At 47.1% G+C, this 25,334-nt stretch overlaps 11 protein-coding genes across 11 annotated transcripts; 7 read left to right on the top strand and 4 right to left on the bottom strand.

The window, feature by feature from the left end:
* Positions 1-1,213: 1,213 nt before the first annotated feature.
* Positions 1,214-2,073, bottom strand: K441DRAFT_695478 (uncharacterized protein; the record flags this gene model as incomplete). The annotated part of the gene is made up of 4 exons (XM_067652817.1): positions 1,981-2,073; positions 1,885-1,922; positions 1,744-1,833; positions 1,214-1,676 (listed from the first exon to the last, which is right to left on the bottom strand). The coding sequence occupies exons 1-4, from the start codon at positions 2,038-2,040 to the stop codon at positions 1,214-1,216; spliced, it is 651 nt and encodes a 216-aa protein (XP_067504995.1). The 5' UTR covers positions 2,041-2,073.
* Positions 2,074-2,392: 319 nt separating this feature from the next.
* K441DRAFT_658175 (NAD(P)-binding protein) lies at positions 2,393-3,652 on the top strand. Its single transcript, XM_067648299.1, has one exon. It carries the CDS (start codon positions 2,848-2,850, stop codon positions 3,316-3,318), a length of 471 nt encoding a protein of 156 aa, XP_067504994.1. The 5' UTR covers positions 2,393-2,847; the 3' UTR covers positions 3,319-3,652.
* Positions 3,653-4,149: 497 nt separating this feature from the next.
* K441DRAFT_716335 (uncharacterized protein) lies at positions 4,150-4,973 on the top strand. The gene has a single exon (XM_067653976.1). It carries the CDS (start codon positions 4,339-4,341, stop codon positions 4,552-4,554), a length of 216 nt encoding a protein of 71 aa, XP_067504993.1. The 5' UTR covers positions 4,150-4,338; the 3' UTR covers positions 4,555-4,973.
* A 1,564-nt stretch (positions 4,974-6,537) lies between these two features.
* Positions 6,538-7,581, top strand: K441DRAFT_676419 (N-terminal nucleophile aminohydrolase; the record flags this gene model as incomplete). Its single annotated transcript, XM_067650952.1, has 6 exons — positions 6,538-6,540; positions 6,592-6,613; positions 6,668-6,680; positions 6,733-6,811; positions 6,899-7,242; positions 7,305-7,581. The coding sequence occupies 6 exons, from the start codon at positions 6,538-6,540 to the stop codon at positions 7,579-7,581; spliced, it is 738 nt and encodes a 245-aa protein (XP_067504992.1).
* Positions 7,582-7,670: 89 nt separating this feature from the next.
* K441DRAFT_658173 (uncharacterized protein) lies at positions 7,671-8,546 on the bottom strand. The gene is made up of 4 exons (XM_067648298.1): positions 8,389-8,546; positions 8,244-8,329; positions 8,125-8,178; positions 7,671-7,991 (listed from the first exon to the last, which is right to left on the bottom strand). Exons 1-4 carry the CDS (start codon positions 8,389-8,391, stop codon positions 7,835-7,837), a joined length of 300 nt encoding a protein of 99 aa, XP_067504991.1. The 5' UTR covers positions 8,392-8,546; the 3' UTR covers positions 7,671-7,834.
* A 1,661-nt stretch (positions 8,547-10,207) lies between these two features.
* Positions 10,208-10,726, top strand: K441DRAFT_555610 (uncharacterized protein; the record flags this gene model as incomplete). Its single annotated transcript, XM_067643289.1, has 1 exon — positions 10,208-10,726. The coding sequence occupies one exon, from the start codon at positions 10,208-10,210 to the stop codon at positions 10,724-10,726; it is 519 nt and encodes a 172-aa protein (XP_067504990.1).
* A 976-nt stretch (positions 10,727-11,702) lies between these two features.
* On the top strand, positions 11,703-13,622 carry K441DRAFT_66585 (metallopeptidase family M24). The gene is made up of 4 exons (XM_067649559.1): positions 11,703-11,902; positions 11,976-13,146; positions 13,197-13,271; positions 13,322-13,622. The coding sequence occupies exons 1-4, from the start codon at positions 11,804-11,806 to the stop codon at positions 13,435-13,437; spliced, it is 1,461 nt and encodes a 486-aa protein (XP_067504989.1). The 5' UTR covers positions 11,703-11,803; the 3' UTR covers positions 13,438-13,622.
* Positions 13,623-13,806: 184 nt separating this feature from the next.
* K441DRAFT_676416 (uncharacterized protein) lies at positions 13,807-16,261 on the top strand (the record flags this gene model as incomplete). Its single annotated transcript, XM_067650951.1, has 2 exons — positions 13,807-15,472; positions 15,522-16,261. 2 exons carry the CDS (start codon positions 13,807-13,809, stop codon positions 16,259-16,261), a joined length of 2,406 nt encoding a protein of 801 aa, XP_067504988.1.
* A 225-nt stretch (positions 16,262-16,486) lies between these two features.
* Positions 16,487-17,818, bottom strand: K441DRAFT_555620 (4-hydroxyphenylpyruvate dioxygenase; the record flags this gene model as incomplete). The annotated part of the gene is made up of 3 exons (XM_067643290.1): positions 16,487-16,979; positions 17,039-17,414; positions 17,464-17,818. 3 exons carry the CDS (start codon positions 17,816-17,818, stop codon positions 16,487-16,489), a joined length of 1,224 nt encoding a protein of 407 aa, XP_067504987.1.
* Positions 17,819-18,303: 485 nt separating this feature from the next.
* On the top strand, positions 18,304-19,323 carry K441DRAFT_658168 (uncharacterized protein). Its single transcript, XM_067648297.1, has one exon. The coding sequence runs from the start codon at positions 18,395-18,397 to the stop codon at positions 19,115-19,117; it is 723 nt and encodes a 240-aa protein (XP_067504986.1). The 5' UTR covers positions 18,304-18,394; the 3' UTR covers positions 19,118-19,323.
* A 922-nt stretch (positions 19,324-20,245) lies between these two features.
* On the bottom strand, positions 20,246-23,504 carry K441DRAFT_634031 (TPR-like protein). Its single transcript, XM_067646396.1, has 3 exons — positions 23,355-23,504; positions 22,752-23,300; positions 20,246-22,673 (listed from the first exon to the last, which is right to left on the bottom strand). Exons 1-3 carry the CDS (start codon positions 23,379-23,381, stop codon positions 20,253-20,255), a joined length of 2,997 nt encoding a protein of 998 aa, XP_067504985.1. The 5' UTR covers positions 23,382-23,504; the 3' UTR covers positions 20,246-20,252.
* Positions 23,505-25,334: the final 1,830 nt, after the last annotated feature.

Here is a 25,334-nt window from a genome sequence, read left to right as displayed (position 1 = left end):
CCGGCGCGTCTGCAAAACAAATTTCCGCGTTTACCTCAGCAAGCTCAGACGCGATTCCGTTGGTGCGGAGTCAATCGGCCCGCGAGCGAATGACTAACCACATTCGTGGTGCACCAGCGGAACCAAGTCTGTTTTCTAAGGTTTATTACCAGCTCCAATAATATCTACAATTTTCCTTATACTCGCGGTTAAATTGCTTAACTACAACGGATTAAAATACTACTAAAAGTTAATCGATTAGAGAGACCCGATATTTTATAGATATCGGGCTAAAATCAGCTTATAATCGCCTAAAGTTAAGATTAATTTTTATTTAGTTATATATTGCGTTATTAAGGATTATAATATTATATATTATTATCATTTCTTGATTAACGTCTGATGCCGTCCTCTAGCTGAGTCCATGCAGACGAGTGCCGTTAAGTTAGGTACAAAAAACCTCCGAGGGAAGGTATTACCTCAGCAGGCTCAGACGTGATTCCGTTGGTGCGGATTTTCAATCGGTCCGCTATCTGACTAACTACATTTGTGCGAAACCACCGGAATCACTGTCGAATATGTGGTCCGTGCGGAACACCATAATCAGAAGTACGCGTATAGCTTATATTGATTTAATCAGTACGATACTATCATCCATGCCTTTCAATTGCACTTCTAATGATATAGACCTTGTTTAACCGACTTAATATAACATTCAACTAAATCGGGTAGCTAAAACCCCACCACCAGAGCTCTGCCCGATTTTACGACTTGGACGACCATGGTATGAGCATAGATTCGCCCTGCGCGACGACCCCCACTCTATGGGGCCTCGTTCCCACCACCGTGCTCACGTCTCATCGTGACAAATCATTCCATCTGATGAGCCTGATTAGCTATTCGAGTCACAAAAGGGCACGCTTACTTTCTATTATGAATTAAACTAGTAGCTGGGTATCATCAAACATATATGCTCATCAAAGCATCATAAACCAGCCTCAGCCTCAGACGTCCCATGCACTTCCCTGCCCTCCACCACAGCATCTTCACACCTTTCCCAAGCCCACCAAACCTCGAACCCCCAAACCCCTAACCCCGTTCACCGCCTCAACCTCGGATCCCTCGCCGCATCATACGTCCCCCCTTGCCCCTGCCCCTGCCCCACCACCGCCGGCGGCACCACCCCCCCCCCCCCCATCCCCCCCCCCGCCTCAACCTCGGATCCCTCGCCGCATCATACGTCCCCCCTTGCCCCCCCTCCCCCAGAATCCGAAGCCCTCCTCCCGCCGCCACCAGCTGCTCCTCCCGCCGCGGCGCCAACCCCCGGCACGCTGCCGCGCCGCTCCAGCGCGCGTCGGTAGTACTCGAGGCCCTTCTCGGCGTGCGCGTCGTACGCGTCCAGCGCGCGCATCTTGTGGTACGCGGTCACAACCTGCGGGGGGAGCTGGCGCCGCGCGGTGCCGTCGGGGCTCTGGCTCTGGCTCTGGCTCTGGCTCGGTGCGGGGGGAGGGGCACGGTACGGCGTCGTTTTGATGGCGGGCGAGCCGGATGCCGGGTCCCAGGGCGTGGAGAGCGAGGTGATGAGGGAGGCGTTGATGCGTTCTTGTCGGGCGAGGAGGGCGAGGCGGGTTGACGGGGTGAGAGGTGGAGGAGGAGCGTTGGCGGAGGGGGGAGGCGGGGCGGATATGATGTTGGCGCTGGGGGTGGGTGTTAGTTGGTGGTTGGCTGGAGAAGGGAGGGAGGGAGAGAGGGGTGGTAACGTACCGGACTTTTTCGTTGTGAGCTTCGACGTTTTTGATTATGGCGCGGAGGCGCTCTTCTCGGTTGAATGGGACGGTGACAATTTTGTTGAATCTGGGGGGGAAGTTAGTGGTGTTGCGAGTGGGTATTGAGGATTGTACGTACGGAGGCGCTGGGACGATGAAGGCGCGGGTGAGGGTTGCCTTTTTATTCCGTCAGACATGCTCTTAGCATACCATGTTATCTACTATTCATGCATACCTTTATCTCCGGGTCTAAAGGTAGGTCTGGGGGAGTTCCAGGATTCTGCGGTCCTGCCATTGCTCTCACCACGAACTTTGAGGACGATGGTTGATGGTGATGGCGATGGCTTGGCAGCGGGAGATGGACAGGTCGCGGCTCGGTTTCGCGTCATCATGTGGATTCGCATTTACCAAAACACCTAGAGATCGCGTGAAGTATATTGTGTATCATCTTTCTTGTGTGTTATGATGTGGTATACATTGTTATTGTATATTACCAGAAATATGCTAATCTGTTATCTATTTATTATAGTCTTTTCATTCCTGATACCCTTCCCAGCTCCTCTATCGACCGAGTGGCGGTTACTTTCGCTACTGTCAGCCTGGCGTCGATCACTACTGCATCAAAGATAGATCAGAGGCGTCTTGGCAGCTAATCTTGACTGTATATATAGAAGCTCAATGAACAAGAGTTCTCATTCTGAATTGTCCGGTCAACATCCTCTTTCACAACGGCTAGGTACCTCCATAAATTTTCCTACGTTATTTAAGTGTTATTCAAGACAAATTTCTTCTGCTTTAGATAAACTAAAATGTAGACCCTCAAAAATACCATTACTGAAAATCTCGGCGGTAAAATCTCACACTTTCTTGCTCCCGAATCGGGCAAATTCTCTCTCGAGCAGGTTCCCTCATTGGACGGAAAAGTTGCCGTCGTAACAAGTGGCTCAGAGGCCATTGGATACAGTTGTACCCATACTCTTCTCGATCACAATATCTCCAAGCTTTTCATTTTCTCCAAGTCAGAAGACGCCATTAGTGATGCTCTCTCCGCCATACGTTCCGAGATGGGTGACGTGGCTGCGAAGAAGGTGGAGTGGATGCAATGCGACTTGATCGACCGGACCGAGACGGAAGAGTTACATTTGAGATTGCAGATAAGACAGACAGGCTTGATATTCTCGTCAATAATGCTGCGAGAGGTGTCATGACCCAGCAACTAGCAAAAAAGGGAGTCGATCTGCGTATGGCTCAAAACCATATGGGACATATCGTGCTGACCAGCCATCTCTTGCCGCTATTGAGGAAGACTGCGTCTCAGGGAAATACTGTCCGGATCGTAAACCTCGCTTCGAACGCCCACGAAAGTGCTTCCAAAGACACCAAATCCGAGTCCATTGAAGAGTCGAAAAAGGGCTATGGGCCCATGGCCCAATACGGCCGAAGCAAGCTTGCCGCAATTCTCTACTCGAGATATCTGGCTCACCACCTTACTTCAACGCACCCCAACATGCTCGCAAACGCAACACATCCTAGTATTGTGGAGACGAGACGGAGCAGCGAGCATATCAAATAGCCGTATTCTTTAGGTGGTTATGTCATGTCTGCGGGAATGGCGCCCTTCAAGAAGACTCAGTATGAGGGCGCTGTGAGCACGACGTATGCAGCAACGGTGACAGAAGAGGGGGCAGTATATCTCCCACAGGCCATAGGGGAACGGGGAAGTGAGTTAGCTCGGGACAAAGGGTTGGGTGAACGGTTGATGAATTTGACACGGCGGTAAGTCAAAGAGAAGACGAAGCCGTCGTCGAGTGATAAGGGGTGCCCGTTCAAGGAGCATTTGAATTTCGGTACATGCATTTTTCATTCGCAAGCCAATATATAGAGTTACTCTGTATGATTTGAGCGGGTTGTGCAAGGAAATATGAGCGGATGGTTTCATGCTCCCCGAGCATTAAGACGTGGATTATCCCTTATCCCGCCGGCGTCCCACGAGCAAGTGGCCCGTGCGCGAACACCAGAATCAAAAGTGCGCGTATGGTCACGGAGCCTCGATCCTATTGATTCTATTGGCCAGCTCTTATCGATAACAGCAGGATGAAATGTACCAGCTGAAGGGATAGATTAAAGCGATCAATTACCCACCAGAATGCCTTAGAAAGGATGAGTGCTAGCAACCTCATATCGAGCGACTCAACTCCAAAGATTAAGCTTCTATATCAAAATACTATAGTGTTTGGCCTCTATTAAAGGCTTCGTATTTCTTAGTACGGGCATTGAATTCAGCTCAAATTGATTGGCGAGTTCTTATCGATAACAGTTGGACGCGAATTGACGGGATAAGGGATACAGCGAAAATCTCCTCAGCTGCAGGTGTTCCTGACCATTTTAATTTCGAAAAGAGCATTACGCATCCTGTGAAGCTCGATGTTGATATTCTTTGGCTATCCTAGTCGAACCAGTTGATTCAAAATGACTTCACTCCAAACTTTTGCTACTGTAGTTCACAAAGCTGTCCCTGTTCTTCCACACCTCTAGTGTCCGTTTACCACTTCAATCAACACAAATCTTGAATGAAATAGTACCCAGGCGTGGAATGTGGGTCGCACGAGCATCTAGCGAGCCGCTAACGAGTGGCAGGCGCTCAGCAGCCCTCCACGGATATGCACAGAAATTACTTCAGTCATCTCTCAAACAAAGATATTTGAGACTCCTCAGGAGAACATGTTCCAGCCTAATGTTCACGTTCGTGTACCATCTAGTAGTATCGCCAGAGGTATTTCGAGAGATAAAGTTTCCGCATAAATTTTAACTTTGTCAGTCTCCTCTGAATGCCCCACAATTCAGATTGGTTGTCTCTATCAGATACGTCTAGAGAAACAGTAGTATAAAAATAGATCATCATGGAAACTTTCCAAGCTATCTTCTACTTTTTCTAGAGCTCGTCCAAGTGAGTCGCAACCGAGGAAACGTGACAAGCAAAAGTTCGGAGGGTACGGTCCCACGGCGCACTCAAAGCCGTATCTTAGTGCCTTGAGATTGGGAGTAGTTGACAGAAGTTGCTCTATAGTTTTTCCTTTGACTTGGCTGCAGCGGAGAGCTAAAGATGATAGCGCCAATACACGCGGACGAAGGGGAGGCCGAGTAAAAATGTGCCGACGGGAAATACCAAGTCAGGAACGAACTCGTGTGTAGATTGATCTACCAAGAAGAATGAATATATATACAAGGCCAAGATACCCCTAATCTATACTGTCTGGTAGACGACGATCAGTGATCTGCGCTCGGTCAACAAAATGACCGGCTCTGGCATTACTATATCAATAATCTTGATTCGAGGAAGATAAAATAACGGTCTGATAGAATCGGGATCAGCGTGGAACCATGGTAAGTAGGGTTCTGCATCAAGCCTAAACTTTACAATTTCAAGGCTCTGAAACAACCCAGAAAATTTTAGTGGGCTTATCAACATGTGCTTCATCACTGTGCCAATGAACTAAAGAATGATTAAGAAAATCAAGTCCAAGGTCGAGTTCCACTAATCCGGGAAGTCGAGACAGAAGAAGAGCCACAATTACATATACACTTCCGCACTTCAGCTCCGTACTCCAGATATCTGGAAATGGGTGGTAAGTAGAAGAGAAAATTTCCTCTGCAGCCTCAATCTCAGTCGGGGAAAAGTCAAGATGACCTCCTTACGAGATATTGCGGGCGTTCACGGCTTGATTTTCGGGACCATTAGTGTCGATGACGCTCAGTGGAAGGATAACACAACCGCGAAGTTTAAGCAACCGAACGTGAGTAGCTATTGCCGGCGACTCAAGAGAGTTCGGAGTATGAGATGTAAGGGGGCACGTGCTGGAGAACCGGGCTAAGTCCAAGTGATGTGTTGATATAGGAGCTGTTCTAGATGTCTCTGCAGAGACTTGCATACCTGACTTAATGCAGAAAGAGATGAGGTTGAATAATCTTTTAAAATTTGTGGTAGAAGGTTTAGTAGCAGTTCCGAAAATCCCATCCTGCTCTCCCCGGTAGCGAACGAGTCGGAGTTTGGGTAAGGTAAGCCATAGCGCAATGAACGGGAATATATCAAAGAATCTGAAAGGCTTTAGCAACCCCGAGAGTTCAAGATTGAACGAGTTGGTCGTATGATACCTGCTTGAGAGCTGAAGGTTGTACCACGAGGGTTGAAGTTGAAGTAAGGCTTTGCCGTGCCAATACCAAGCTGGTAAGACGGAATCAACCCTAAAGTAGGATGTTCAACGCTCTACATACGAACCGACGAGAATCGCAAGACACCGGTAAATTATTTGAGAGGCTTCTAAATTCCTGAGCATAACTTTACTTACTTCCGAATGCTTAGTGTATCCTTTCGGAGTAAATGATTTCCTTGGATGGGTAATGACAAGTGCCCCAAGTAATTAGCAAAACACCAAGTTGGCAAAGCTAGGAAAGGCTAGGCAAAGCTAAGCATTCTCAACCCTACGAAATCATCTCATCAAGCTGTGTAGGTTACGGAGGTGTAAAAGAAGTCGGTTCACAGACTTGGCGACAAGCTTGGACCACTCCAGCTATTCATCGCTCACTTTCGACGCGGCTCATGTTGCCTTGGAGCTTAAGCTACCCTATACAACGCCAACACCGCTCCTCTTCGACCGTCATACTCACCGAGCAGCAGATCGCCGATTAATCTGTTGAAACCCCCTCCGCTATATCCCACGAAGAACTACCATCATCAACCTCAACGTTACGAACCAACGAATCCGCTCGTCTGTAGTCCAGTACACAACCCAACATGGTATTTCAACATGACTCCCTACATTCTTAGAAGAAGTACTAATTCTATTAGTTCATAGCTAGGAGTGAATATGGTAAGCTTTACCGCCAGCTATAGGAGAAGCTTGCTCACCGTTTCTACTTCACAGATCGTGGTATCAAGTGAGTAAATGTTCAGTTTCTCTCTAGTCAGCCATAGCTAACATAATCTTAGTACCTTCTCACCAGAAGGTCGCCTCTTTCAAGTTGAATACTCCCTCGAAGCCATCAAGCTTGGTTCGACGGCAATAGGTGTAAGCTTCCTCCTACCAAAATCTCCACACTACTATAATCAGTGCCCCTTCGAAATTTATGCAGGAACTTATCTCCGCTCTTCACAGGTTGCAACCGGGGATGGCGTAATCCTAGGTGTTGAGAAACGTGTTACCTCTACCCTCCTCGAAACCTCGTCCGTCGAGAAGATAGTCGAGATCGACCGTCACATTGGGTGCGCAATGTCCGGACTGCAAGCCGACGCCCGTTCTATGATCGAACATGCGCGCGTAGAGTCGCAGAACCACGCCTTCCATTATAATGAGCCGTTGAGAGTGGAGAGTTGCACACAGGCGATATGTGATCTGGCGTTGAGGTTTGGAGAGGGTGCAGAGGGCGAAGAGAGTATCATGAGCAGACCCTTTGGCGTGGCGCTGCTGATCGCGGGATATGATGAGGATGGACCTTCATTGTAGGTCATACTGGAATAAGAAGCTGGCTAGGTTTATGGTGATATACTAATCGATGCTACAGGTATCATGCGGAGCCCTCAGGCACGTTCTATCGCTATGATGCCAAAGCTATAGGATCAGGCTCCGAAGGCGCACAAGCTGAACTCCAAAATGAGTTTCACAAATCCCTCACACTTCCAGAGGCCGAGGTGCTTGTACTAAAGACACTGAAGCAGGTTATGGAGGAGAAGCTGGACTCCAAGAATGTGCAATTGGCGAGTGTCACAAAAGCAAAGGGCTTCAGGATCTATACGGATGACGAGATGGCAGAAGTAGTGGGAAGATTACCAATAAACTAACGTAAGCAGCAGACTATAGCATAAGGTCCTGTGTAGCATAGCGAAATACTAGAGGTTTTTGGCCTTGTTCACACCCAACGAGGAATTGTCTCGAAATTATTCACCACATCTGCAACTCAACGCAGAAAAGTCTATTGAAAGCAGCACAGCTTCCGTACTATACACAACGGACTATTCTATGATACACTTGTCCATCGAGATTTCCCCTCCCCGACTAACTCTCCAACCTGTCTCCTTTTCCCAATGCTAGCCTTTAGAACGGGTTGTCCTCCGGCGGGATCTCTTTTACAAAGTAGTTCCCAAGAATTGGTATCTTCTGCATGATGTCTATGCGAACGCGCGGGACTTCGGCGAAGAAGAAGAGAGCAAAGATGCCGGCAACGCCAGCGAAAGCGCCGGCCGTGGTGCCACTATATTGAAAAGAAACGTCAGTGGCCCTTCGATTTCGGCATTTACGTATAACCAAACATAGTGCGGGTGTCCATGTTACTGGATCAAAGAGCCGGGCTTGCGGAAGCGTGATAGTTGGGTGAGATAACGTACAACTTCATTGCTTGACCGATGCTGATGCCGTGGAAGTGTGGAGAGGTCTTGTAGCTGTTCGGCAGAAATTTCTTAGCACAGCACTCCCATGGAACAGGTATTGGAGGGTGTGGGCGTACTTAGGGCCATAGGGAGACCTATAGGTTTGGTAGTTTGATCGGACGGACCACGGCTGCAGGCCACGATGGCCGGTGAACTGCTGTGACTGCGCAGAGGTGCTGTTAGGACCAATTGGTACTATTGTAGGGAGACTGCTGCACTCACCATGTTTGGCAGTGGAAATGACGACTAGTGTAGCGAACGGGTGGTTGTGGTTGATGATGGTTGTAGGGAAGTCTTCCAAGGCCGGTCGTTGCGACGTTTTCGCTCGGCCAATTATATCGACGCATCGGGATTGTTCGTCAAACTCAACTTCTCCCAACCTGCATTCATTGATACTGCTTTATACATCGCTAAAATCTTGTACTTTCTGCAAAGTTTTTTCAGTTCTCAGTTCACAAGTTAGGCAACAAGAATTATCTACCTCAAGGCCATACAGATTATGACTTAGAGGAGACGGATGCTCATACGTTCAGCAGTAATCGGCTAAGGGTTTTGCTAAACACTTTAAAAAGAGATCTTTCTAGGTTACGGAATTCTACCAGCTATGATATCGCTCGATAATTTCTTGAGGAAGTAGAAAGTATAAACATTGAGTGGCCTGTGGACTCGACGCTCTATATTCATCATTATGAGCATGGATCCAACTCTCGGATCCGAGGCTGGAAGATGGACGCTTTGAGTTGTGATGCTAGTGGGCCCGTGACTGACTTGCCTTGTCAAGGAACCTGGGATAGTTTTGAAAATCTCTCAACGTTTCATTGAATGAGCACAACATAGTATTTAGTTTTGATCGAGGGTTGAAGGGGTTTTCGCTGCGACAGACACTGTCATCGCAGATCTTTCAACACATTTCCGGGTCTCTGTCATGCTTAGCTTATTGATGCATCCTGGAGGCCTTGACGATGTGTCACCAACTAGACCCCAGATTTCCGGCCTGCTCGGAGCCAACTGTTCGTAACCATATCCGATATTTTACGCGCAATACTTTATCCATCAGATAAAAGGTTGTCATGCGGGACGTGTTGTGCTCATGGGTGGCTATCAGCCAGTCGGAGAGAGCCGGCGGTTTCCTATAGGACGGCACTATTTCGCCGCAGCCAAGATGCTTTTTTCCTTGCGATCCTACGATCTTAGTTTATAGTGATCTCGCTTGGGTTGATCCTGGAGTTGATTTGCTTTTTGCATGGAGCGGCACACTTATCGCCCTTCCCCAAGTGCAAACGTGGATATTCCCCTCGTTTGACAGCTGACAGAAGAACGAGTCGCCTTACCAATCTTGTTGTCGCATATCGTCAAACCATTGAAATGAGGGGTTTGGCGATGGGATATGCGTTCGCTGTGATAGAATTATGCAGCACTTCCCACTATCGCATAGCGCCCACATTCAAATAGTCGGCTGCACGCATGCAAAATCAAACGGCCGTCCGCATCCCAGACACAGTGACTTTTTGTGTTCTTGGTGCAGAGCCAAAACGGCTTCCCTCCAGCCGCCTTGTCCTTTTGCCCGTCTCCTCGGTCTGGGACGTCTCGGCACAGGCCCCAGCGTTCTGGAAAACTCAGGCACGCCCCTGCTTCCGATTTCTTCCTCTCACCTGGGCAAACGAGCTCTCACCGACACCCACGCTTCTCCGCCAACTTTATAACCACCCCGTAGCCCCTTGCTAACACCGCAATAATACTTGGAGAGCCGTACCGCACACATTACCGTCTGATCGCTTTCACTGGAACACGAACTAGTCTCGCATAACTTACATTACTTGCAACAGTCTCTTTGAGACCTTAGCTCCTCCACCATCGAACTTCTTTCGCCATACATGATTTGGGCACACCGATAACCACTGGGCCTCGATACCGAGTGCGAGTGGACAGAATAAACATCCCTTGAAGGACGTTTCGAATCAGCCGCGACGTAACACGAGTATCTTTGATACCCGAACATCGGGCGTACCGAACTTCAAAACCACAGCCCGACATCACCACTATGACCACCAACCGACCTTTTCTTTCGAACTTCCTTGCGGCCTTTCGCGCCCATTCTGCCATACAGAAAGCTGCCACCTCACAGCCTTCGACTGCAGCCAATAACCACACCACCTATGCGCATAATACGGCTGCGTCAGCATCAGCAGCTACCACCACAACTGTAAATGCTTCATCCACGACAACGCGAACAATCACCACAAAGACTGGGCACAGCTCTCCCGGCGCGACTGCATCCGCAGTTCAAGCAGCTGGCCAGTTTCAGCCCACACGGCAGCATGCTCCACCATACCATCGATCGACATCTCCCACAGCAGCAGGATTTCCGATACCCAGAGCTTCAAGTAGGGACAGACGGGGCTCCGACAGCTCGTCAGAAGGGTTCCGGGAGGTTATGGGTGCAGAGAAGTGGTACATCGGTGGGAGGACGGCAGCAGGCGAGGAAAAGTTTTACAAGCTAGGGATGGTGAAGAGGCATAGAAGCATTGACCGGCTGAGCTTGGATAGACTCAGCATATAGAGAACTGGTAACATAAAAGAAAAGAGGGCTGGCATCAAGTGGCGTTTGGGTTTGCATTATCTGGTCTGACGTCCTCCGGAGATGGACTATACTTTTGGTTTGGATGGATAGGTCTCGGGGAGTTTTTGGGTGGGATCGCAGCTCGTAGAATCGAGTATATGTATATTTTCCAGTAGCATATGCGCTGGGTTCCGAGTTTGAATGTACAACGCCGCTTCTTAGTTGGGATCCTGGTATTCTTGGTTGTGTGTAGCATATATGAGAATTCTTCTGCGGAGGATTTGAGCCAATACCATGCGATGTAATTCGCAAAATGCACGTGGTGGATGAACGATTGGTTATCAAGTAGGTACGTGACAATGTGCCTCGCCTCTTCCCCAGCAGACTCGCTTTCAGCAAGGTGCATGACATCCCTGTCGAATCCTCATCGGAGTGTTCCCGTCTTTTACACCATCTCGTTGTAAAGTGCGCGCCGATCAACCTGCGCGGATTTTACAAATATGCCCTTTCTGTAGAATATCCCTTTCCCTGGTAAAACGGGTCCTACGATTATCGATAAGAGCCAGCCAATAGAATCAATAGGATCAAGATTCCGTGAATACGCGACTTTTGGTTCTGGTGTTCGCGCACAGTCCAACTATCGCAGAACCCTACCAGGGGAAGGGAAAAAGTTATAGTTTATGTGCTAATTAAGGACATGGTACTATGAATTTGATCCTAAATGAAACAGCAGGGTAGCTACGAGGACTACACGAGAACGAAATGTCGCAACGATCTTCGCGTGATGGCGTCGTGGAAGTGGTCTGTGCGCTAAAGCTGAACTGTCATACTCACTCTTTGATGGCCCAACTAAATGCTGCAGAACGTGCTGCATCCTTAGGCCCTCACTATTTAAATACTCAATTTTCACAACTGCTTGAGTTGTTTTGTCCTGGCGATTTTCTACTTGACCTACAAATCAATTGACGATAGCTTGACTTTCCTTGCTTATGCCGAAGTGGTTCAGGCCACTGACTGCCGAGCACATCTGGGGTATGAAATGCGCTACAATGGATCCAAGAGGGCACGGAACACGCAATGAGCAGTTTACGAAATGTTCGATGGGACCCTTCCTGCTCAGACCCTCAATTTGGCGGCGTCTGTCCCTTACCGCTTTACTGGTTCCTTCATTACTATGTTATGCAGTTCTCACAGTTTGCAAACCCGAATCAGGTTTACCTCGAAGTAACTGCTGACATTTTGGTAATAGACTTGGTATTTATATGGTAACTCTGCTAGTGGGCTTGTTGGACGTGTCGAACAATGCTCTATCAGAACACTCCACCGAAACCTCTCCTTCCTTGATAACGCGTATCCCATCGCCGCAGAGGAATTCATCTACCGCCGTGACAGTTTGGCGAAGGCGCTTGCCACTGCAGGCGTGGATTGTTTCGTGCTCGAGCCTGGTTATACATTTCAGTATTATGCCAACATCTCGCAGGTAGACTGGGAACCTTGGGAACCTGAGGAAAGACCTTTTCTGATGGTAGTGGAGCCAGTGGCGAATAAAAGTAATGGTGAAATACGAGCGAAAACCTCATTTTTGAGCCCGAAGTTCGAGGAGGGGAGGGTGCGGATGCTCGGGATACCTTCCGAGAAAGATCTGAATATCATAACGTGGGAAGAGCATTGGAATCCGTACAAAACGCTGAGAGAAAGCTTATTCGGCCAGAAGAACTCGATAACGGTTATGGTAGATGAAGAGATGAGAGAGTTTTTGGTTCAAGGGTTATCGGAAAATGGCTTTGATACCATCGGATTGAATCCAGACATTGAGGCGATAAGGCAGATAAAAAGTCCTGCGGAAGTAGAGCTGCTGAGAGCAGTTAACACTGGTACCGTGGAGGCTCTTAGAGCAGTCAGAAGCTGTCTAGTACCTGACCTCACAGAGAATCAGGTCATGAAGATTCTCGACAACACACTTCTTTCGGCTGGGTTTACGCCCTTTTTTGACCTTGTACTATTCGAGGAGAATGCCGCGCTTCCTCATGGAGGCTTTGTTACTGGAAATAAAACCTTAAAGGAAGAAACCATGATTCTCATTGACGTGGGTGCGCATTTTCTTGGATACTCCTCTGACATTTGCCGCTCCTTCTTTATGCCTCCGCAAAAGCCGTTTGCTCTATCTGTTCTCACTTCTACCTTGCGTTTCATTTGGCATAGGGGCCTTTCGTCGACTGCGCTAGTAGGACGAAGCTCCTCTCTTCATGAGGAAAAGATCAGAGTCTGGCACCTTGTCAAGAAGGCCCAAGCGGAATCTGCCAAAATGTTTACGCCAAATAACACAGCAGCGGATGTAGACATGACCGCAAGAAATATCATTGCAGAAGCTGCGTACGGAAGCATGAAACATCGGGTTGGACACGGCATTGGGATCAAAGGTAAACATAAACCTGCTTTGATCGAAGATTGACATTTTGACGCTAGATAGCTCACGAATCTCCATACCTACATCAACGAAATCATATAATGCTTCGTGCTGGCATGACTTTCACCGCTGAGCCAGGTATGTAACTATGATTCTCTCAGTGTTTCAGGTGCTTATAGCTGTTCTAGGAATTTATCTCGAAGGTCGCTTCGGTATCCGCCATGAAGACGTTTTTCTTGTGAGGGAAGACGGGGAAGCGGAAATTCTTAGTGGGAGACTAGCATCAGGCCCATATGAGCCTTGATAATTACAGATCCAACTACCCTTCCTCGCCTGGCATGGAAAATAAGGCACTACAAGCAAAAGAATCTTTTAGAGAGTGATTCGTTATAGATTTCTCGCTGGCTTGTGAGAGGTCCCCAAAATTTGGACACTCAGTACAGACCTCCTGGCTGGGCCTTTATAGGTACCTCCTTGGCTTCCCTAAATCATCACGAATGAATAATTGCCCAAAAACGGTTAATCTTTTGTAAAGCATCCTTTGGCTGACTAAGCATATCCACTTGCCGCCGAAAGCCGAAGTTTTCCTTTCACCTCCGCTCCCCATCGCTTTCCCATTTCCTTCGCTTTCCATTCAGTCCTCATACTCCACTTTTCTGCCGCAACGCTAGTCATGTCGAGCGAGGTTCAGGAGACGCCTCTACAGTCGTCTCAAAATGCTAGTGCCGGTGGGCGGAAACGTGGCCCCGAAGATTTCCAGCGAGCGTATAAGGCTTGCATCAATTGTCGCCAAAGGAAAGCAAGGTGCATTCTCAGCAATAATGGTGGTAACCCTGGCCCACCGTGCCAACGGTGCCGGAGAGAGATGAGGGAGTGTCTCTTTCATTCAGAGCGATCTTGGACCAAACGAAAGAAGGACATGATCTCGGATCTAGTTGATCAGCAAAGCAATGATGAAGCTGCTGCACAAGCAAGCCCAAACATTAACCGTCTCCCGGCTAATGGCTTCATTCCGGCTAGCGCACATGAATATGGGACCTCTCCGGAGCGTCGAATACGGAGGCTATCCACAACCACTCAACCGGCAGGACTTGCAAGTTCAGTGATGCGTACTGTAGTCTCGAGCGGAAACGATGCTCTTAACCTTCTATTCGAGGCAGCACATCATAAAGATGTTATCGACTCTCAGGAAATCTCAAGGCAAGCAGAGGGTGGAGCAACCAATGTTCAGGCAGTTGCGGATGGTGAACTCTATGAGACGCCACGATCCACCATTCCAAACGTAACATCTCCGTTCATGGCACATCCCGCTCGGATGTCGAAAGCCTCGCGCGATGTTCTCAAAGTTTGGAATTCCTGCCGCTTTGTCCAGATGGGGTGGTTTTCGGCAGAGGAAGCTGTCACATATGTTGATCTGTTCTTCAAAAATCTCTCTCCCCTTTCTCCTATCCTGTCCGACTTCTACTCAAATCACTCGAACCACAGCCTTCTTATTTCGGCAGAGCCTTTTCTTTGCTCTACAATCTTGATGATTTCATCCAGGTACAACGTCCTTCCTGGGGTTGGTGGGGCCTCGCGGGGATACTTCATCCACGATCGACTTTGGGAGCACTGTCAGCGCTTCGTTATGAGAATCATGCTTGGCCAGGAGAAGGCATCCAATGCCAGAACGCGCACCGTTGGCTCAATTGAAGCCTTGCTATTAATATCAGAATGGCACCCAAGGGCGCTCCATTTCCCTACTGCGAGTGATGGATGGGATTGCGACCTTATGATTGGCGCAGCGAGCGATCCGGACGATGAACAAACTGAATGTTCTTTGAAAGGTGACTCCGCCTCAGGCCGTTGGCTTGAAGACGTTATCGAACCAGCAAAAAGATCGGATCGTATGTCGTGGATGCTCATGGGCTGCGCTTTATCACTGGCGCACGAACTTGGGTTATTTGAGGAGAATGGGACTGAGAAAAATCAAGAGACGGATATTCAGATACCCATTGATTATCTTGCGTTGCGCCGCATAAGGGCTCGGAAATTGCTGTACGTTTTTATTGAGCAACTCTCCTCCCGCTTGGGTTGCACGTCAATGATCCCGCAGAGTTTAAACCACGCTTTAATGGCGAGGATTCCATCCACCTCATTTACAAGAGCGGCAGAGCAATGGCAATCATTTATGAGTGCCTGGATTGAGCTAACAAAACTAATTAAATCTGTGTCTGACATGCTCTTTCCGTCCGCATCGTTTACACGTCAGATATTAAGGAGTGGCCGATATATCGGATTACTAGAACATTTTCAACCGCTCCTCAACCAGTGGCGGGAAAGGCATCTTGATCCTCGTAGTAGGTATATATCCATCAATCTTCTTCAATGGGGCTTACTGGAATACAGAACTTGAACCAGGTTTACAGGACATGCTTTCTATCGAATATCAATATGTCCGAATCTACACTAATTCCCTGGGAATGCAAGCTGTCGTGGAACGGACGCTGGCTGAAACCGACGCCGAGGGTCTCCAGGATGAGACTGCACCAATGATCATTGAGCCCATTGACTACGATTTCATCCAAGAAGTAGTCGATGGAAGCTGCCAGATTCTCCAGAAAGTCAGCCAACTTGCTGAATCCGGTGCACTTCGGTATTCTCCTGTCCGCATCTTCCTCCGTATAACAACTTCTTCAATTTACCTGATCAAAGGGCTCAGCCTCGGAGTGCGCAACACGAAGCTGCAAACCTCCCTTGACATTCTCGACCGGGCCATATACGCACTGAGATCAAGTACCCTGGATGATATGCATCTGGCTTCCCGCTACGCCACCCTGCTGGAATTGCATGTTGCCCGCCTTCGTGGAAGTTTCATCATCTCCTCACGACCGCCAAGATTACCCACAAGATCAGCTTCAGTAGATCGAACTGCATCTAGCGGTATGGAATTTCTCAACAATCAGAATGCTGGTGGCTCTGGTATAGCGGCCTTGGCCGAGGACGTTTCTGGAATGATGTCTGCAGATGATTGGCTTGCTCTGCCTTTTGACCCGTCAATGGCGCCATTTGGGCTGAGCGGGGTACAAACGTTTCAGGGCCTGGACGATGGGAGTTTGGATTTCATCTGGAATCTTCCTGTGTCATGATTACAATATGTTCGTTGAATAAACTACCTACAAGCATCGGAACAAGCGCTCCTATGATATGCGTCGATCAATTTTGACGACATGCGATTTCAGTTTTGGTCCACCGGCAAGCAAAGTCCGCTGAAATATCGATCATCCAGCCGGTTTACAACTGTTAACGCCGCCATAGCCAAGATTACCCCGCTATCCCTCGTACAGACCATAAGAATTATCCATCCCTTTGTGCTACACGAGATTACCCCGAGCCTCTTGCTCACGCTCGATTGCTTCGAAGAGTGATTTGAAGTTTCCGGCTCCGAACCCGGAGAAGTTGTTCCGCTGGATAATCTCGATGAAGACTGTCGGGCGATCCATCAAATGTTTCGTGAATAGCTGCAACAAATAGCCTCCTTCGTCAAAATCGATCAAGATATCCAAGCTCTTCAATGTCTCGAAGTCCTCATTCAGTACCATACCCTGGCGCTTCAGACGCAACTTCATCGCATCGTAGTAGGTCTCGGGGACTTTTATAAATTCAACACCGCGAGCCTTAAGATTCGTAATGTCGCGGATGATGTCGGAAGTTCGAAGCGCAATATGCTGTACACCGGCGCCGCCATAGAAATCAACGTATTCTTCGATTTGAGACTGCTTCTTGCCTTTTGCCGGCTCATTGATGGGCATCTTTACGACGTCGTTGGGAGAAGACATCACGATTGATTTCAAGGCCGAGTATTCCCTAATGAATCTGTTAGGTGTTGTCTTTCAACTCAAGCAAAGGGTAAACGGGGAACTTACGTGCAAATGTCTTTGTCATCAACGGACCAGAACCGGTGGAAGCCGAGAACATTCTCGTAATAATCGCATACGTTTTCCATCTCATCCCAATCTTGGTTTCCCACACAGTGATCAATGGCTTCGAGTTGGACCTGCGGAAGGAAACGAGATAGAGGGTCTTTCGCAGCAGACTCTGGTCGGTATCCGGGGAGAAACACGCCACGGTAGTCAATTTTCTCAACTAGTGTATGAGTCGTGTCACCATATGTCTTGATCGTCGCGACCTTGGCACGCCCATACTGGTCTTCGATTACCCGGGGCCCAGATACGCTTTCGGCACCGTTATGGACTGCCTGGCCGTATACTGCGTCTACGGAGTCTACTTCGAATGCAACATCTGGTCTTAATTAGCTAAGCGTTACTTTAGTCGTCCAAGAGCCACAAACCCTTAACAGCATCGCCATGCCGCTCTTGATGCGCATGGATTTCCTTCAACAAGTCTTCATCTTCTTTGCAAAACCTCATACTCTGTTCGAGGTATCTCAGAGGTGAAGTAAGAACAAAGGTTACGCTTCCGTTTCGGATAACATGTGAAGCTACTGCTCTAGATCCAGTCTCCAGTCCTCGATACGCAACCCGCTCGAAGCCCATTCGGGAGACGTAAAACGAGGCGGCTTGCTTTGCGTTCCCGACATACCAGTGCACATGGTGGTAGCCTTTATAGTTACTCAAGGCTTGACTGGCTTCGGAGTGGGTAGAGGCTGATGAGGAGGTTGGGGGTGATATTGCGGAGGGAGCCATAGTAGTTGTGGCTAAGAAGAGGAGCGGGGCGTAACAAGATATCAGCCTTTTTCACTACAAAATCTTAAGATCTATGATAATAAGAGAGGATAGAAGCAGAATGTTTGGATTTATGATTACGGCAAGTCATTCTCAGGTGACGTCTTCTTTATAAGACATTGTCAGGGCGCGTTTGAACAGGTCAGCCGATAGGATGGCCATTGCTTAGAGATTGTCGATGCCCGCCGTGTTCCACTAGTTGACGGGCGCAATCTGACGATGCTTTGGTGAGATGAACCGATCGATGCCGCGTTGTCTTTTGGAGCGGATCACGTGACTAGGATATCTTAGGATGGGCACGGAGGCTGACCGGGCGAAAATCCGCTTTATGCCGATTCAACGCGGACTTGGCGCCGGCTACCGTCCCTAACTTCCGCCTGTTTGTTACAACATCCCCCACTGACAGCTTCGACGAAAGCCACCTCTCATAAATATGGCAGAGTGGCAACAGACCTACTTAGAACTCCCTTCGTCCCAGCATACTTATTGTTCTCAACTTACTATCTTCCGGTTGCTAATAACCACTAACAGCTGAATATGATTATCTCAGAGCCTCTTCTGTCTTCCAATGACGCCCACGTCCTCTCTACCCTTTTCGATCCAGAGTCTTCGCCGTCATCCTCTGTAAAGGTCGACTCGTCACTCCGGCCTCTTCCTCAATTCTCTGATGATGAACTTGCATCCCTACAAAGAGCTGAACGCACCGCAATCCACCCTTTAGCTGTACCCAGCCCTTCAAAACAGGACATAGATGCAGCAATCACAGCTCTTACATCCATCATCTCTTCTCAGCCTAACTACGCCTCTGCATACACAAATCGCGCCCAAACAGTCAGGCTAGCTATAGGCGATGATCTCTTCGCACTGGCGAATATTGCGGACATTGAGAGGGTGTTTGATGACCTTGCGTCCGCCATATCTCTAGCCACGCCCGGAGATGCAGGCCGGGTATCGCCGGTGCAAGCGAAGGTTCTCGCAACCGCACACACACATCGGGCGTACCTGTACTTGAAAGCGGCGAAGGCGGCCGGGGAATCGGAAACAGGGTTCTTGGAAGGCGGGCCGGAGAAGCTGAGGGGTTTGAGGAAAGAGAGGCTGGAGGAGATGGCGAGTAGAGATTTTGCACTGGGAGGTAGGTATGGGGATAGGCTTGCGAAGGAGATGGCGGTTAAGACGAATCCGTATGCGAAGATGTGCGGGGCCATTGTTAAGGAGGCTATGAGGGAGGAAATATATGGTGGGAAAGCGGGTACACGGTGAAGGTCTTGTCGTATATCTGAGGTTTCGGACAACTTTAGCGGATTTTGCATTGCGGGCGTATTGGATTTAGCGGCTTTATGTTATGGAAGAGGCTGTGCTTTGGTGTTGTGCTTCTTTTTGATTTCTGTCTTTCTGTTTGAAAGATGCTTCTAATCAAATGGCTGGGTGGCCCTGTGCCTTTATTCGTGATCTCGAGTGCATTAGTACGATCTTAGGGCTCGTTCGATTGCAAGAATTCAGGTCAGTTCAGAACTAAAAATCAGGCAGAAAATAACGCGTTCCCTCCTGATTCATCACGCGTCTATGACTTTACAAATTACACAGATATATATAATCTAAAGGCTTTAGATTAAAACAAACAAGCTAAGGCTCCTTTTTAAACCAACGCTAAAATCTTTAGTTTAAAAGCTTTATATAGTAAAGTCACCAACTTTTAGTATACTTTTAGTGTATAATTCTAGCGTTCTATGAACGGTAAAAGGAATATTTAAGGCTGTGTAGGAATCTGAGGCTTTTAGATTAGAACCGAACGACCCCTTAAATTTCCTTGGCCTTTGGCAAGCTGTTCCTTCTAAATGTCATGCATGCACCCTTTCGATTACTTTGCCATGCATGTATGTCATAAATCTCACCGGATTGTGCACTATGCCTATTCAATAATTTAAGACCACTAGAGATATTGCAACCTTACAATGCTTAACAGCCGTGTTTGTGTTGTATTAAATCAAATAATCGCCCTAATAGCATTTCGTTGGTGCATAACACATTATTCTCACTGGTCATTTCTCGTTACAACGTAAAGCAGTGTAACTGATGTTCGTGTGAAAAAATCACAGCAGCCCTAGAACAAGACAGAAAGCCAAACAAGAACGCGGACGCATGAGATGTGCTCCTATACTCTCCAAATTCAGGCACAAAATCGAAGCTGAAAATTGCATAGATAGAAATGTGACAGTGCACAGAAAAACATGACTTCTAAAATAGCAAAAGAGAAGCCAGAGGTGACAATAAGATAAAAATTCCAGTTCCACAATATTTATTAGAACAAACGTTTCCTAGACGTGATCTAAGTTGCTAAGATTCAGTAGCGGCAGTCGTTATTTGGCGCTACTTACACTCTTTCATCATATCTGATTCATCCACTCAGCTTCGGGGTTGCGGCTTCACGCCAACAAGTCTTTCTGCCCCAGCGCAGTCGTATTGATTCTCCCCATGGCAGAAGTATTTGCATGATGTCCTGGATTGTAATTTCATCTACGTTTAGTAAATCCTTGTAGGTGCAATGCTTTCCATTCCAGGTTTGAAATTTTTGTAAGGTAGTATTGATGGATTGCGACTGGATAATAGAAGTATATCCTTCTGCTTCTTGCATTTCACCGAGGGCGTGTAGGACACGAATAAGCACACATAAGGCAAAGAGGTAATTCTGATGCTCAGTTCCGAGGGTGTTTGCGAAGATCTCAATGCATTCCTGGAGATGGTTCTTTGCTAGGTTTAGTGATTCAAGCTCGTTAACTGAAGCAAGGGAGATGGCAAGGAAATATTTCGCAACGCCGACGTGCGGATGTGATACGCCTAGCGTATGCTTTTGGCGATCGATCGAAAGCGAAAATAGGCTACATGGTTTTTCTCTTTCGCCCCTGCTCCACATTGTACGTGCTATATTTAGCATGATTGTTGAGGTGCACGCATGATCCTCTCCGAGCAGTTTTAGGAATCCTTCGTGCGCCTGAGAGAAAAACTGAAGTGAATCACCCGTCCCCATTACCAGGTTAACTCGACCAAGATTGTTTAATACCATGAGACTGTGGGGGTGTTCTTTCCCAAGGAGCTGCGTTAGGCCTTCTAAGCACTTTTTGTAGAGATCGTGAGCTTCGTTAATATATCCTCGAGCTTGCAGTGTCTCTGCATAATTGTTGGCTGCTACTAACGTGTATGGATCATTCCAGCCCAAAAGCTTCATGTTGTCTTCATAGGCTCGTTTCGAGGAGTTTTCGTTCTCAGAGTGGTTACCGATCTCGCGCTGCAATATCCCCATGGCATCGATCATACGGAACAGGAGAGGATGAGTAGGACCGCCTACTTCCATCACTTTGATTGCAAGCTCATAATACTGTTTTGCTTGATGAAGGTTGCCGTTCTCATGGAGGACCTCGCCATAATCATACATTGCAACTGCTGTTGAGAAGTTATCCGGTCCAACTAGGCGCAGAAAGGTATCAAGCACATTCTTGCTCATCTGCTCAGCCTCCTTAAATCGACCCTTTTCACGATATAGGGCGGAAACATTGCTCCTCACCCTAAGGGTTAGTAGATGATCTGGCCCAAAAACTTTATTGTAGCCAGCTAAAGCACGATCATACAACGCTTCAGCATCCGCTAGCCGTCCAAGGTGATCCACCGTAGCTGCTAGATTGCCTAGGGTCTTCAAAGTTTCGGGATCTTCAGGTTCAGAAGTCGCCTCTAGGTTTCTTAAGGCGACCCAGTATAATTCTTCTGCTTCTGCTAGTCTACCTTGATTGGCATAGCAAAGAGCTAAGTTGTGCGCTACGGCCTTCGTTCTTGGATCGTTTGGTTCACATGTAAGTTTTTGACTTTGATACAATCTCGTGAACCAATCTTCAGCTTCCTTTAGCTTCCCAAGCCGTTCAATGACGGCCGCCAAGTCGTTCATAGACTCGAGCGTTTCTGGCGCATTTGAACCAAGCACTCGAGTTCGGGCCTCGAGCGTGCGCCGGTGGTATGTCTCTGCTAATGAAGGGTTGCCTGATTCGCGGTGATTCCATCCAATACTGTGCTCAAGGGCAATCGTGCGAGGATGCTCTGCGCCCAACGAAATTTCGTAGATTGGCCTAGCTAGCTCCAACCACTCCAATGCTTTAGCGTAAGATCCGCGGGTAAAATAGCATTGAGCGCAAATCACTAAGAGGGGAGCATAGCTGCGAAGATCGATCTTGGCTTCTCCGGCTTGCCTTATTAACGAAACTGCCTGTGGAAGATACGTATTAACAAGGCGTTGGTCCTGCGATGTACTATCTCGTTCTGGAAAGCAATGATACATGATTTCCAGAGCAGTCTCCAACCAGGCGCGGCGGTCTGCCAAATTGATCGTCCTGCTAACGAAAAGGCGTGTAAGATCGTGAATCCAGAAATTTAGCTTTTCAGAATCTCTTCGAATAAGACTTAGATCCCGCAATTTCGCAATAGCCTTTTCCGTGCGAGTCTTGCTCATAACAACCTGCCTTACTCGGTTGCAATTATCGGGGACTGAATTTGTTCGAACGCGGTTGGGACTCCTAAAAAAGCGGAAGGTTAAGCAAAAAAAGCTTCGCGGAAAGCGTCTTTTGGGCTTAGCTAATTCAGAAAAAAGTTGACAGCTTTCAGAATCCCTTGACCAGTGATCAAAAAGTGGTATAGATTCTGGCTCGAACAAGGAGAAAAGCCGCAATATATTCAGTGAATCCACATGGTTTTCTGCGAGATCCTGGAATACCAGGTTGAAGTGCTTTGAGACTGGTCCACGAGTGGCTGAGTAGCCATCTTCCCATCGAAGAATCTGTACATTCATTAGAAGATGCGTTGGAATCCCATTGTGCACATGAGATGCGGCATTGTTAGAAAAGGAGGGCCTCACTTGGTCGGGTTGTTTATGATATCTGTCGAGGTACTCCTGAAGATTAACATTATTTTCCTTGATATATGATGCCGATTGGTCAATAGCGTGTGGTAGTAACCCAACTTCTTTAACGATTTGCTTTGCCAGTTTACCCCTCTCGTCGTCTCTCCTTAGTTCGGATGATCTGTGAAACAGTTCCACAGCATCATCCAACTCTGGTTCTTTCAACTCGTAGCATAGAAGTCGGCTACCTGTAATCTTCTCCACGGCTTTGGCTCGCTGTGAAGTCATAATGACGTGCCCATGAGCTTTCGGAGGCAAAAGGTTCATTACTATCTGATGCTCTTCTTCGGCGATATTGTCGATCATGAGTAGCCAGTTTTCGGTTTCGGAAAGATGATTCCGAACTGAAGTTACTTTGAGATGTGATTCTGGTTTGTTTTTCTCGGGTAAGTCTAACATGTCGAGGATTTTCTGAAGAGATTCCAATAGCTTGGATTCGGAGCCTGCAACTACGTAGAAACAATCTGAATATGTTTCGCCAAAATCATATACGTATTTAAGCATCTGATGATCTTAGCAAGCTCCCTGGGTATCTTAAGCCTATCAGAAAGGACGTACTAGTTGCGTCTTTCCAATACCTGTCATGCCAAAGATGCCAGCACGATTTACGCAGCATTTCCCCAGATTCGATTGATATGTACCCCTAAGCCAGCTCAACTCTTTATCCCGACCAACAAAAGCTGGGCTTAGCCAGGCTGGAATATTGTTGTGGCGGCGATTTGCTGTTTGAGGTGGCATTTTGAGAGGGGCCTGTTCACTCAACCATGCAATTTCCTCAAGCTGTTTTCGTAACCCTGTTAGTTTGAATCTCCATAATTAGCATGAGCACACATGCTTGAATCATGATGGCTGAATTTTAGCCGAGCGAGCCTACCTTCAATACCAGCGTAGGTGTAGGCGACAGCAAATCCTTGGATATATCCTGACTGCCGCTTGATGTTCGCCAAACACTGCTGTAGGTTGATTTTATCCGCTGGCCTGACAGTGGTATGAGCCACAGTCCCTGTAGATGTGAGTCTCATCAGGGTTGTATAGAAACGTACCGGTTTCAATACGTTTCATGCGGTACTAAAACGTTTCAACTATGCGCGTTTCATATAAAACAAACCTGGTACGTTTCAACTGTTTCAGTGTTTTATAGGTTTAGCTAACAAAATAAGGTTTTCCTCGTAGTTTCCCTCCTTGTTGGAATAAGGGAATCATATATTTACTACCCATGCTTACGCTGCCAAATTCTGCCATATTCTGCCGACCCTAAATTTAGCCAATTAGGATTTTCCATCCCCGGGATGGAAAATCGCCATTGGCTCGCTTACTACTAGCGCCTTAGCGGCCCTCGCAATATGTCTATGTGCTACCCCTAACAATAGATAGAAAAGATAGATTAATTAATATAATAACCTTCCCCTTACACCTAGGTGTATACCCCTATAATACCTATACTCCTAATTTCCCTCCTCCAAACCTTCTATCTTAATACCCTTTTACCTCTACCATAGCTTCTTAAGACAATATTTCTACTGTTTTAGATTTTACGGAGTATATACAAGATAAAGACAATAACTCCTACCTAGCATTCTAAGCTAGCACTACTGATAGCAACAAAATCTTATACTAAGAGAGGGTAAAGGCAAATAAGGAGCTATGGTCTTATACTTATAAAGCAAATAGTTCTAAAAAGGTAAGGGACAGGTTTCGCTATTAGATATACTATTATAAGTATTATAGTAGCTATAAGGGCACTCTAAATGCTGAAAGATTCCGTATATACCTTAAAAGCCACGGTATAAGTATTAGCTTTACGCCCCTAGGTCTAACAAAGAGAGCTTTTAATAATACAATAGTGGACGTTTTTAGTAGGAAAATAACTTTATAAGAGCAGCGAGACCTAGATAAAGAAAAGACCCTTTAAGTAGCTATCAAAGTACCTAAATTTAAGGAAGCCTATGCATAACTTATTACTATCTAAAACCTACCTTTCTTACTACTTGATTGGCCTGAATTTTAGGCTGTTATTCTGTTAGTTAACTATATAGCTAAAGAGACTCTTAAACTTGCGCGAAAAGACGTTCTAAACCTTATTAAATTAACCTATATCCTCTACCGCGAAGAGCTTATTAAAAAGCTTAAGAACTCCCTTTCCTTAGTCCACTTTTTAATTAATATGTAGACATTGCCAGTAAACATAGGGTTCCAGGCAATTATAGTACATTAGGTAGATACAGAGACTCGCTGTATAGAGACTGCCTTATTATTACTTAAAGAATTTAAGGGAGCTTATAGTAGTAAGGAGTAGGCAGAGGTCTTTCTTTAAGTTATAAGAGAGGCTAGTCTAGAAGATAAACTCGGCTTCTTTACGTTAGATAATCATAGTTTAAATAACGTTATACTATACTATATTGCAGAGGAGATTAAGAACTTTAACCTAGTCCTTTATTAAGTACGTTGCTTTAGCTATAATCTTAATCGTGTTACCTAAGTATTCCTTTTTAGATCTATAATAAAGCAAGGAGAGGGATAATAGGACGAGGATAAGGC

Source organism: Cenococcum geophilum (assembly GCF_001692895.1).
Source record: "Cenococcum geophilum 1.58 unplaced genomic scaffold K441scaffold_16, whole genome shotgun sequence".
Classification (NCBI taxonomy): domain Eukaryota; kingdom Fungi; phylum Ascomycota; class Dothideomycetes; order Gloniales; family Gloniaceae; genus Cenococcum; species Cenococcum geophilum.
Note: the sequence above shows the minus strand (reverse complement) of the source record. Positions and strands in the feature narration are given on the sequence as shown.